At 28.7% G+C, this 13,263-nt stretch overlaps 1 protein-coding gene across 2 annotated transcripts in view; it reads left to right on the forward strand.

Annotated features, from left to right (window-relative positions):
- Nucleotides 1–13,263, forward strand: part of LOC107453084 (Ribosomal protein S6 kinase II) — a 46,345-nt gene that overhangs the window by 6,984 nt on the left and 26,098 nt on the right. For both annotated transcript variants that reach the window (XM_016069764.3, XM_016069766.3), the window contains exons 4-7: nt 3,108–3,251; nt 4,995–5,076; nt 10,312–10,392; nt 12,560–12,639. In XM_016069764.3, the coding sequence (XP_015925250.1) occupies nt 3,108–3,251; nt 4,995–5,076; nt 10,312–10,392; nt 12,560–12,639 (387 nt within the window). The remainder of the gene's footprint in view (nt 1–3,107; nt 3,252–4,994; nt 5,077–10,311; nt 10,393–12,559; nt 12,640–13,263) is intronic.

Raw genomic sequence — 13,263 nt, forward strand, 5'->3', positions numbered from 1 at the left:
CTAAACAGTAGTAAATTCTGCCTGGACAGACCCCTGATAGTGTACAATATATTTTGTTTTTTTCCCCTCATCAAAATCTAGTCATTCATAATTTGCCAGCCTCTGATTCTGAAATACAAGACTTCAACTTATTTTTCTCATACGGGATATCCTTTTCTTTATTTCATGCATTATCCATTTTTTTTTGCCATTCTTTCTATAATCAAACCTAAAAAAAATGAAGAAAATAAGTTAACTAAGATATATTTCAAAAGTGCTCTATTAAATTATTCCATTACATCAGGGGTGTCAAACTCGCGGCCCGCGGGCCACATGCGTCCCGAGATGAACATTTTGCGGCCCAGTCAATATATCCGACTCAAAGTAAAAATAAAATAGAAATGTGAATTAGAAAGAAAAGTAGCATATAAAATTATAATATACTTTATTTATAAACCATACGGATCATTTTAAATTGTACGCGTGAAAATGTAAAATTTTAATTGGCTTATGGCACCTGCCATTCCAGGTATACTGCATAGTATTAAAAATACGCAGAAAAAATTTAAAATCTTAGAACAGAATTTGAAACAAGGTTTAAAGATTTTAATTCTTTGGAAGACAAATTTTGTTTGTTTTAGTCGATTATCTCAATAAATATAGACTCAGTGCCCAGTAATATGCAAATGGAAGTGATTGAGATTCAGTGCGACTCAAATTTGAAGGCAAAATTCATTGAAGTGGGTATGCCTGAATTTTACAAATATTTGCCGGCAAGGTTTGAAAATACTCGAAAATTCGCATTTGAAATTATTTCCATGTTTGGAAGTACTTATTCAGTGCGAGCAATTATTTTCTGTTATGAAAGGAAATAAATCTCCTGTTCGAAACCATATTAGTAACGCTCACGTTGGGTCAATTTTGAAAGTAGTCAGGGCCAATAAAATTTCTCCCGAAATAGGAAAGATAATAACAGAGAAGAGATGTCAAGTATCATACAATAATTTAACTTTATATATGTTTATTACAATCAGGGGTCTGTCCAGGCCATATTTACTACCGTTTAGCGCAGGGTTGGGTTTTTGACGTCAAAAAGTGGTTTTTGACATGACAAGGGTATAATACTGGTTTAAACCGTCAAAAACCCGTCAAAAATGTCAAAAACTGAAGTTTGCAAGAAAATATATAAACTTCAAAACTNCAGGGGTCTGTCCAGGCCATATTTACTACCGTTTAGCGGTACCTTCACAAATTTAACTTTACGAAAAACGGTAGTTTCACAAAATACTTTTTCTTAAAATTTTACTTTTGTATCTTGTATTTTTGTGTTGACTTTTTATTATAATTTTTAATTTTTCACAAATTATGTCCAGATTTTCACAAAATAGGTACCTCTCAGAAAAACCTAGACAGACCCCTGACAATGTATTATTCAAAATAAAGATATTTGTTTCTATGAACATTGATTTTTTTTTGCGGCCCACCTAAAGTTAAGCATTGTTTATTTGGCCCAAGTTAGCTTTTGAGTTTGACACCCCTGCATTACATCCTTTATCATACTATTCCAGCTCAATGAATTTGCTGTAGTTCCACTATCAGTTAACTATCAACTTGCCAAGTCTCCTGTTTGCTAACGAAGACTCCTGTATTTTACGACTATCCCCTGTTTACCTATATATTCTAAAATTTCTCTGTATTTGTTAAAGAAATCTGAAAAAAAGAAATTTGTGATAAAATATCGGTCAATGGCAAAAATGCTAATCTATTTCTCAACAGATGGTGTTATTGAAGTATGTTTAGTGTTATTAGTTTAAATAATGGTTTTAAAAAAATCTTTGTTAGATTAAGATTTATATACATATTTTTGACTTCACTAACTGAATGAAAGTGCTTATATTATTTCCAATTTTGAATTTCTCCTCTTGACTTACATGATTATGCCTGATGTATCAAAACTTTACTCGTAGCCTAAAAAAATGTCGCCAGTAAAATCTCTGTTATTTTATTTCTCCAATGTTGGCAAGTATGTTAACAGATTCATTGGTGGTCCCATGGACCTGTGATTCTTATTTCATAGCGGTCCAAGGGAGGATTTAGTGGTCTTGCACCATTGGACCACCAATGATTTTGACAACCCATTCCACCAATGATTTTTACATTCGTGTATCAATTGGTTAACATGGTAATGCAATACGTTAAAAATAAATGCAAATAGGAAGTATGTATGTAAAAAAAATATCTCCTGAATAAAAACCCATTACATGTATGTTTAAATATAAAAGTATTGCATATAAATTCATGCAAAACATGTAATTGTTAAAAAACTACAGAGCGTCTTATAATTTGATCTAATTATTACAATATAATATTATAATACCTGATATAATAAATATTCTATATTTATATAATATATTCTCTAATTTATCCAATCGTCTAATTTATATGATATATCGCCTAATTTAACCAATTAATACACGACCGTAAACGAGTGCAAATCGGGTTCAGTCGCGTAAAAATTAAAAAAAAGCTGCATAGTATCACCTGATAATAAAGATTTTACATAGAATCTTAATTTAACCAATTAATACACGACCGTAAACGAGTGCAAATCGGTTTCAGTCGCGTAAAAATAAAAAAAAGCTGCATAGTATCACCTGATAATAAAGATTTTACATAGAATCTTAATTTAACCAATTAATACACGACCGTAAACGAGTGCAAATCGGTTTCAGTCGCGTAAAAATAAAAAAAAGCTGCATAGTATCACCTGATAATAAAGATTTTACATAGAATCTTAATTTAACCAATTAATACACGACCGTAAACGAGTGCAAATCGGTTTCAGTCGCGTAAAAATAAAAAAAAGCTGCATAGTATCACCTGATAATAAAGATTTTACATAGAATCTTAATTTAACCAATTAATACACGACCGTAAACGAGTGCAAATCGGTTTCAGTCGCGTAACAATAAAAAAAGCTGCATAGTATCACCTGTTAATAAAGATTTTACATAGAATCTTAGAGTGTGTCTAATAATTTGGCTATGGACTGTAGGTCTGATTTAAAAAGAGCAACATTAAATAAAACATACCTGTACTTTTATTGAATGTGTAATATTGTTTTGTAGCCAATGGAAGATATGGATACTAATGAGGTAGCTGAAGGTTTACATGAAATTGAGCTGACCAGTATAACGAAAGAAGGTTATCCGAAAGGGGCTCCAGATCAGTTTAAACTTCTACAAGTTTTAGGTCAAGGTTCATTTGGAAAAGTATGATTTTTTACTTTCAAATTTTGTGATGTTTCTGGTTCTATGTTAAAAAAATCTAAAATGTTAAAAAAGAAATTTTTTTCTTTAAACGCATTTATTGTTTTAGCTTTTTTCAATTCCTACTTATTAGTTCTCTCCCTCTTCAAATCTTTCATAAAATACTTTTTTATTCATCCACTCAAGTTCAAATACATTCTTTTTTTTTTGAACTTGTAGTTTATGATGACACTTGATGCATTAATTCAATTTAATTGATTAATTTTATAGGGGAGAAAAGAAATTTTAATTATTTAATAAACTAAAATAAAATGTTGACCTTATTGACTTTAATATTTTTTATATTATTTGTTTTGGTATCCGGTAAGTTATTAGATTTTTTGAAGCATTTTAAAAATACAATGCTTTTTTGTGGAAAACTGTGTCTTACAGATGTAAATTTGTTTTAAATAGCTGCTTGTAGTTTGTTTTACTTCAGAAAAGTAAGCAATGCATTATGATGTTTGGTTTTAAATTAAAAGTTCAAAATATTTATCTAAAATTTCATTAATGTATTTCTGATCATTTTTTCTAAATGCTAGTTTAACAAACTGATAAATATTATTAACTGACTTAAACAAACGTACGTACCAGTTCTTAATTTGATGGAAGATGTTTATCACAGGGTTGCCTCAAAAGCTTAACTTGCTGTTGGAAGTTAAAATATCGGTGAGAGTGTGGCGAGCACCGCAGATACAATACTAGGTCCAATATTATGGTGTGTAGCATTTTTAAAAAATCCTTAAAGGTGCTTATTTTCTATTTCCATTTTATAAAAGCCCTTAAAGGTGCTTTTTTCACGGGGTGTTTTTAGAAATTGCTTTCCTTTTCAAAATTTAGTAATTTTCCTTTTTCAAAAATGAGATTTCACTACTTATTATGCAAAAGTGGGGTTTTCACATTTCATTCAACCACATTCCATTTCGGCGTGCCATCAGCCCGTAACGCATGATAGCGCTAACCATGCTACACGTTTGATGAAATACTTGGGGGTGACTACTGAGCAAGTTCGGTGAGATTCTTGCTTTGTCGGTGAGATGTGCAACTCTACTGCATTTTGCAAGATATTCTCAATTTTAGACTTCATTTTCCACTATCTGAAATTGAACGGAAAAATCTCTACCTTTTCATGGTGGCTAATATAATCAGAAAAAGTGTTCTTACTCAGAAACTAGTTATTTTATCTTGATGACATAAAGTCTTTGAAAATTATTTTGCATATTGTTAATGTGTATAGTATACCTGCCAACTCTTCCGGATTTTCCGGAAGATTTTATTTTCATATTTAAAGTGGTAGCAATACTTATGTTATTCTAATTAACTTTTTGAATTATAATGATAATTATAAATGAGTTTGACCACCACTACATATAAATAATTACAATAAATATATAAAAGCATAATAATCCTTGCGCAAGCGAATTTCAACGGGATCAAAATATAAATATATTTTTGAGTCAGAATGTTTTTCGTTAATTGTATTACAACCACTCTGAAAATCCATTCTCGGAAAGAGTGAAAGTTGGCAGGCATGGTATAGTGGTTAAAAAAAATTTTTTTTGAGTGCTTAAAAGGTTCTTTAAAGATGCTTATTTTTTGTTGAGAGATTTAACTACGCACTCTGAATATGTAATTTAAATTTTTGTTTCAAAATTTTATATTACTTTGCTTTTTATTGATATTAATAATGTGTCATTTTTATGTTAGGTGTTTTTAGTTAAAAAGATGGTTGGACCAGATTCTGGTAAATTGTATGCCATGAAAGTATTGAAGAAAGCAACATTGAAAGGTATTATTTGACTTTCTTCTTATTTTCTTGTTAAATTTAATTTAACAGAAACATAGTATTTACCAAAGACAAAAAAAAAACCTATTTGGATATAATAAAATTTTACGTATTTTTTAAAAATGAATATGTAATATTTTTTTATTCTAATATGATGGGCGATAATCTCACATTTTCTAAGAGGAAAACACACTTATTATTTCTCATTTCGTAAATCATCATCACATAAAAAAATGATTAAAAACCTGTAAAAGAAAAGAAAACCAAATTTTTTTTAATTCTTCCCAAATAAGAATAAAAATACCACGAGCATTTTTTTCCCTCTGATATATGAAAGAGGCATCTTTCGAATGTAATTGTGGAGGAAAAATTTTTTTTAATACATTTCTATAGAAAAAAAGTTATTTGCTTCAATATTCTATATTTTTCATTCGTCTAAAAAAAAAACGAAAAATTAAGAACATTTCTTTCCCCTCCGATACGTGAAAATGCGTGTTTTAAATATAATTTTAGAGAAAAAAAATTCTCGAATTTTTGCAGAAAAGAAAATTAAAATTTTTTACTTTCTAAAGGAAATTTCTTTGTGCAGGAACTTTGTAACTAATAAATTTATGTAATATATACGAATAAATTTATGTAATATGAACCTTTTTGAAAATCATCTTTTTAATGGTATTTGTTTTTACAGACTAATTCAAGGTATTACAATGGGGCATTTGCCTATATTTTCTTACATTTTTATGAACAAAAATTTTTACAACTTAATTTATTAATTGGATTTAGATTTATTTATGATTTAATTATTTTTGATTGTATTGACTTTGATTTAATTGAAGATATTTATCCTGAAGAACTAAATTTAATTAAGACTAATTAGGATGAAACTTAAGCTTATTTTTTAGATCTGAATATCAAACTTCATGACTGAAAAATTTTCATCGGATTATACGATAAAAGGAGAGATTTTAAGTTTAATGTTATTAGTTGAACACATTTTAATTCCAATCTTTAGTTTAAGATTTTTAAGAATATTTTGCTTGGTCAAACTATTAGATTAAAATTTATTTGTAATAATAAAACAGATTTTCTTTCAGCTATTGGTAATTTCAGGATTACATTAGAGAATAATAATTTTCCTTTTAATTACTGTAATTATGATGTTTTGATTCAAAATATTCGGCCCAATCATTCAAATAATACGGCCGATATTGAAGCCCACATAATGCGGTCTATGCGGTTAAATTTAGGATTTTATGTTCCAGTTGGCAGCACCTTCTTAAAAATTTTTTTCTCATTGAATGTTTTTCTGTTTCATTTTTTCAAGATTTTTAAAAAGGGGCCAGCACTTAATTTATTTCTAAAGTTTTCTTAATGATTTGGCAATTCATATGTTATTTTGATGTGGCTATTCTAACTGTAACTTTATCTTTATTTTGTGTACTTTTAAGTCATTATTAAGACTTTGTGATTGTTTGTCATTTATTTATATTTGCATTTCATTTTAAATTTTTCTAATTGCTTTTTCTTATTTGACTTTCCATTATGGGGTTTCAGTTTTGTCAGTTTTTGGTTTCACCGCTGACGAACAGAAAGGCTCCTGTGTGTTAGCAGGAAGTGTGTCTCCTGATAAAGTATTGTCCTTCGAGCACACATATCTTTACATTTTTATGGTTTTTGTTTTCTGCAGGAGTTGTTTTTCTGACTTATGAAACTAATATTTAACATGTAATAAGTATCACACATAATTCAAATTAAATTGTTTAAAAATTCATTTTGATTAATACACAATTTTGTTTGCGTTATGTTCCACTTAAAAAATATATTTAACTTAGTTTAACTATAATAATCAATTAATTAATCTATAAGCATATTCCAAATAATCAGTTTTTTTTTATCATGTTATCATATTATGGAAGGAAGGTGGATGGATATCTTTTTGAATTGCTTATTGATAACATTAGTTAACCCTCCGCATGCAGCTCTTGCAATTTGAGCAGGATATCATCCCAATACGGGTCAGGTGAAAGAACTTTTTCCCTTTGTTTCAATACTGATCCCGCTATTTCCCCTTGTAGGTTTAAGAAAAACATCATTCAATGGTAACTTTTGCTGCTAGATGGCAATACAAGGTTCAGGAATTGCTGAGTGTCAGCGGCTTTACATGTAAAAATATTGCATGAATTTTTCACTTATAAGCCCTGCCTGCTGAAATAGTGAGCACCGTATTATATATTTTTTGAAAACTTAAAATATATTAAAATTCTTTTATAATTTTAAAACAACTGATGAGGATGTGAATTGTAACATATGAAGAAAATAATAATAAAGAAATATAAAAAAAATTGTTCCTTATTTTAGGACCGGAACGTATGAAAACTGAGTCGTACAATGAGTGTTAATAGTTGAAAAAGTTTTCATAATTATACTTTATGGAAATTTAATTACTTTTAATTTAGATAATTTAATTTAACCTTTTGTTTAAAATAATCTTTAAAAATATTTTTTTTTAAAATTGGTTTTTACTCAACTCTGACTAGATTTGCATCTGATCCCCTGGTTGTAATTATCATTTTAAGAAAAAGAAGTACCATTGGGTTGACAAAAAAATATTAGTTTTTAGTGTGAAGTAAAATTTAATTTTCCTCTATACAAAATACTAATTTTAATCACTCTTCTCTTCTGTTTGGCATTCGTGATTTGCACTTTCATAAAACGACTAGTTCTCATCAGCAAGAAGCGCTTTGAATTTATCGATTGCCTAAATTTTTTCCATTTAAAAAATTACGTCAACTTCAATGAAAATTATAATCCTATGGTGCAATTGGGAATCTCAAAAGAATCATGTTCTACGACATCTTTAACAATACTTAAAATATTACTAAAGATGATTTAGAGTCACATATTCCATGTAGCCCAGTATTTTCACCATCAGATTATCCTTTATTTTAATGTCTATAGAACTTTTTAAATTGGAAAAACTTGAACATGGAGCGTAGCTTTTTTTAAAAGGACTTAAAAGTGCTTTTTTCATTGGGTGTTTTTAAAAATGACTTAATTTTTCCTTTTCGAAAATGAGATTTTTTTCTTTGCCGTGTTGATTTTTGCCGCGTATTATGCGTTGCTTTTCACATAGTTCGCATGCAAGTTTTTACAACCACAATAATTTAACATGTTTGATGAAATACTAGCTACGGAAGATGAGATTATTGCACTCTCATGGTGCAACCCTGCTGTATTTCAGGCCTCTGCTCAATCATTTTATAATATATTGAAGTCTTTGAAAATTATTTTGCATTTTGTTAAAGTATATAGTGCTTTAAAAAGTACTTATTTTTTGTTGAAAGATTTGGCTGTTCAATAATAACGATCACAAATCGAACTTGGTTGACTTATTTTGCTAATTAGGATCAGAAGTTAGTGAGCGCTGGATCATAAAATTAATAGAAAAATGGCAAATGGTCATCAAACAAAATGAAAAATAATGATTATTTCTTTGTGTAAAAAAAATTGAGCCTCTTTTCACACTAAAAAAAAAACCGAAATTACAATCTTGACAACTGAAAGAATTATTCTTTGATTGTTCTAAAAAGAAAGTTGGACAAAAAAAATAACTGTTCTGTGTACAAAAATAATTTTACCTTTCACTCATCAGGTTCATTATTTTATAAGTTGCATAAAATAATAATCTAAAATTAAATTTCAGAACAGTTAGTATAAGATAGAACTTATTATATTTTCATTATTGCACATTTTCTACAATTTCAGAAATGCATTACAATTTATTTTTTATATTATATGCAGGGTATCTGCGCACCTGGAAAGTCTTGAAAAATCGTGGAAAGTCATGGATTTCGGTATTGAACGAAATTTGTCATGAAATGTCATGTTTCTAACTATTTTTTTAAAAAAAATCATGGAAAGTCATGGATTCAGGTTGCCAAAAAATCTAATTTTTGAAATGGAATTTACCCCCCCCTCCAATTTCATAGTGCACCGATGTTCCTAATATCTGAATTTGTAACAAAATCCCCACTCATAGTCATATTCTATTAAAATATTAAAAGCTTTTATCCTGTTCTTCAAAAATTATGGTGTTCTGTCAAAAAATGAAAGAATAAACAATTCTAGAGCGAATAATCTTTTAAACTTCCCTGATTTCAGAATTTTTTTATCTGTTTTTTATTTTTTTATTTTATCAATTTAAAATTCTAGTTTTGGCTTTTTATATTACACTTACTTTAAAGAAGAAATAACTTAAAATAATAGTGCTAATTTGAAACAAACAACATTATTTAAACATTTGACTTATGATATTGGTTTAAAGAAAATTATTTCAATGAATTTTATAACTGTGAATTTTAAATATGAATTTTATAATTTATATACACTGTTTGTATAAAATACAGTATAAAATGGCTCTATATTGAAATATAAATAAATATATAAGAATTTATTGGTTTCTAATCACCTGGAATTACTTTCTTTAGCTTAATAAAAATATATTAAACAGTACTTATCAAAGGTTGTTTTGGGTCATTGCTATTTGGTACATTTTGTGCAAAAACTATTTAACCATTAAAAAAATTTTTATTCATTAAAAGCGTTATTTTCTGCAAGCTAAACATATTGTTGCCTCCACATCTATTCAAGATGATATATCAAAAAAATAAAATTTTAAGTGAAATTCTTCACTGTATTGACTAATGCACTAATATTGACACTTTTCATGTACAGTACAGAACCCGTTATCCGGAAATCAGAAAACCGGAAAACCAAAAAACCGGAACGAAATTCGATAAATTTTCCCGCAATTTCAAAAAAATATATATTTTTTTTCCTCACAAGATTTTAGGATTTTTCTTTCTTTTTTTAAAGGTGTTTACCTTACCATCATTTTGGAAATAATCATTAGTNACTGGAAAACCTGGAAAAATCAGGGAAATTTGAAACTTGAGTTGAGTGGGAATCCTGTCATGAAAAATTTCTGTAATTATTTTTGGAAAATCATAAAAAGTCATGGACATGAAAATCTGCAATTTACCAGATACTCTGTATATGTTGCAGTCTGGTAGAAAAATTTGTGCTTAATTTAATGTTATTTTTAATTTATTTGATTGATTATATTTTTTTGTTTCTAATAGTCACTAACAGGTGGTAATTTCCGTCCCTTTATCGTTTCATTTTCCAATCTTTGTGATATTAGACCAATAAAATTACAATTGAGGATTTTTTCTTTAGTGCGAGACAGAATGCGAACGAAGATGGAACGAGATATTTTAGCTGACATTCGACATCCCTTTATTGTGAAACTTCATTATGGTATGATTATTATAAATCTTAAACATTTGATTGTTAATTTCTGAATGAATTTGTTATTTCGTTTTGTAGTTTTAAATAAGGTGTTTAATTTCTGTTAGACATGAGATAAATATATTTAAATGCTAGCAAGTTAGTTTTGTATTTTAAATTGCAATTATCTAAGTTTTAATGTAAAAATCTGTTACATTTTTTTTTGGGTTTTGCCAGGAGAGTGGTCAACATCAACATTCTTTTATGGTTGTGATTGTCAAATTTATTTTATTGGACATTGTGAAAATTGTTTGTGTTTTTCATATTTTGAAAATAAAGAAATAAGAAGTTCAGAAGTGAAAGAAAATACACCCTTTTTTTTCAGAGCTTAAAAACTTAAAACTTCCTCTTCTGAATCAATTTACTCTTTCTCCCTCTTTTGAACTTGTGATTTCCGACTCACTGTTCTTCTTACTCGAACCTTGTTCCTTTAAATGCATAGTCTGGCAGTTCTATTAACTGAGAGTTCTTAATAGAAAATCTTGATCAGTGCTTGCAAATTATTACCTTATCATCATAGAATGATAACCATTATAATTATATAATCATTGATGATAATTATGATTATAATCATGATCATAAATCCCTGTCAGGGGTCTGTCCTGGAAAAATTTACTACTTTTTAGCGGTATCTTCACAAATTCAACTTCAGGAAGAACGATAGTTTTACAAAATGCTTTTAAAAAGGCAAGTTCTAGGATTCTCCTCTCCGCTTCTTAAAATTTTGTTTTTGTATCCCCGTAAGAAACGATAAATCCCGTGTTAATTCTGCATTTTGCAGACTTGCAATGAAACCCTCTCTCGCAGATTGCTATTATGACGTGGTGGAAGGATTAGCTTGCCACTGGGTTTGTAAGAGAGAACACACCGGGATCCCAAAATGTCGTGGGAGAAAAGGAGCATCAGCCACTCTGTCCCTTAATTGTGGTGGAAAAAAAGGCGCTAGTACCATGCCAACCCTATTCTCGTGCAATCTATGGAAAAGAGGAGCTTTTCTGCTAGATGTCTTATACGATTAGGTAGCACGTGTTTGGTCAAATAGTGCGGTATGGTAAGCCTAACCAGTCAGTTACGTCATATTATAGCGAACTTTTTTATCTCAGATTTTTTAAAAAATAAAGCGAAGAGGCTCTCCCTCTGTACATTTTACAGAAGTCTAACATTATTCTAAATTCATTCTAACAGACCTTTATTTTTTAATGAAAATTTGTTTTTTTATGTGAACTTTTTTCTGTATGACCCAGTGGGACATGTTCTCATAATGAAAACACGTTTTAGTCCAAGTATTATTAAATTCATGTTTTTTTTAAATATAAAATTCAAGTAACTATGGACAATGATTTTTATGGATTTTTAAATTTGGATACAATTTTAAGCCCAAAGTTCTACAATAGCTGAATTATTTTTGAATATATGTGGGGAAACATATAGAAATTTACCAGTCATAAATGATTTTTATTTGTAGTGACGATTTTTGGAAATATTTTCTTACTTTAACATATTTTTGTGTTGATTTTTTAATATAATTTTTAACTGACAAATTATGTCTCAATTTTTTACAAAATAGGCACCTCTCAAAAAAACCTTAACAGACCCCTGCCTGCTTTCATCTAGAATGATTGCAATCAAGCAATCAATACTATTTTTATTTGACCTCTTAACATATATTTCAGAAAAATGGACCAAAAGTGGAAAATTTTTTTGACTGTATAATTTTGTTCTTTATACTATTATAAAAGTTCGAAAATGGTTTTTTATTACAAAAATAAAATTTTGAATGCAATAGCTACTGTATTTATAATTATTACATAAAAAAGTAATGGATTATACACACATCTTATTCAATTATAGCAAATTAAACAAAATTTTGAAGCTAAATATAATATTGCTAGTATAATATAATATAAAAACACAACAATATGATTTTCAATACATTTTACAAATCTGGAAAAGGATTAAAACATCTGTTTCTCAAATTCTTTTTCTCAATTTTCTTTCTTTTTTCTGTGAGATTGGAGGTAGACTTTATTATTTTTCTTGATCATATCTCTTGCATTAGTTTGTTTTTATATTCGAAATGAACGGCAGACTGTTTAGTATGTTTTTATGATTAATAAATTTGTGTGTTCTTTTTCAGCCTTTCAAACTGAAGGGAAGCTATATTTAATCTTAGATTTTTTAAAAGGTGGCGATCTCTTTACTAGACTTAGCAAAGAAGTGAGTACATTTTTTTTCCTTTAAATAATATGTGCAGCATGTTTTTCTAAATGTGCATTTGATTTGAATTAACTCACTAGTTACAAAAAGGAAAGTTGTGATGGCATGCACGTTTTTGGGAAGAGGTCGGCAGGGGTTGTCATAAAAACACAATCTTTTCTACCTCTCTGTACCTCAAAGGTTTTGTCCAGGAAGAGAAACAGAATACATAAACTAATTACAAAAGGAAAGCAATGTACCTACTTAAAAATATTTCAAACCAAAGCACACTTTCTGAAAATCTTAAATCAAACTGAAAACAAACAACGCCCACATTTAATGCGTTGAAAGAAGAAAAAAAGGAAAGCAAGCTGGTACAATGTCAGCTTTGGTTGTCATTTTTATAGTTTTTATATTTTTCCTTTTTTTCTTCTTTAAAATTTTCTATTTACTTCTCCAGGGTTGCCACTCCACAGGGAAAACCTGGAAAATACAGGGAATTTAAAAATCACGTAAAATAACAGGGAAAATGCTGGGAATTTTGATTTTTTCTTTACAAACGGGGAAAATACAGGTAATTTTGTTTCTTATTTTTTTCTTTTAAAAATTTATGAGCACTCAAAGCGTAATCTAAGGGTTATTTAA

Source organism: Parasteatoda tepidariorum, chromosome 1 (genome assembly GCF_043381705.1).
Source record: "Parasteatoda tepidariorum isolate YZ-2023 chromosome 1, CAS_Ptep_4.0, whole genome shotgun sequence".
Classification (NCBI taxonomy): domain Eukaryota; kingdom Metazoa; phylum Arthropoda; class Arachnida; order Araneae; family Theridiidae; genus Parasteatoda; species Parasteatoda tepidariorum.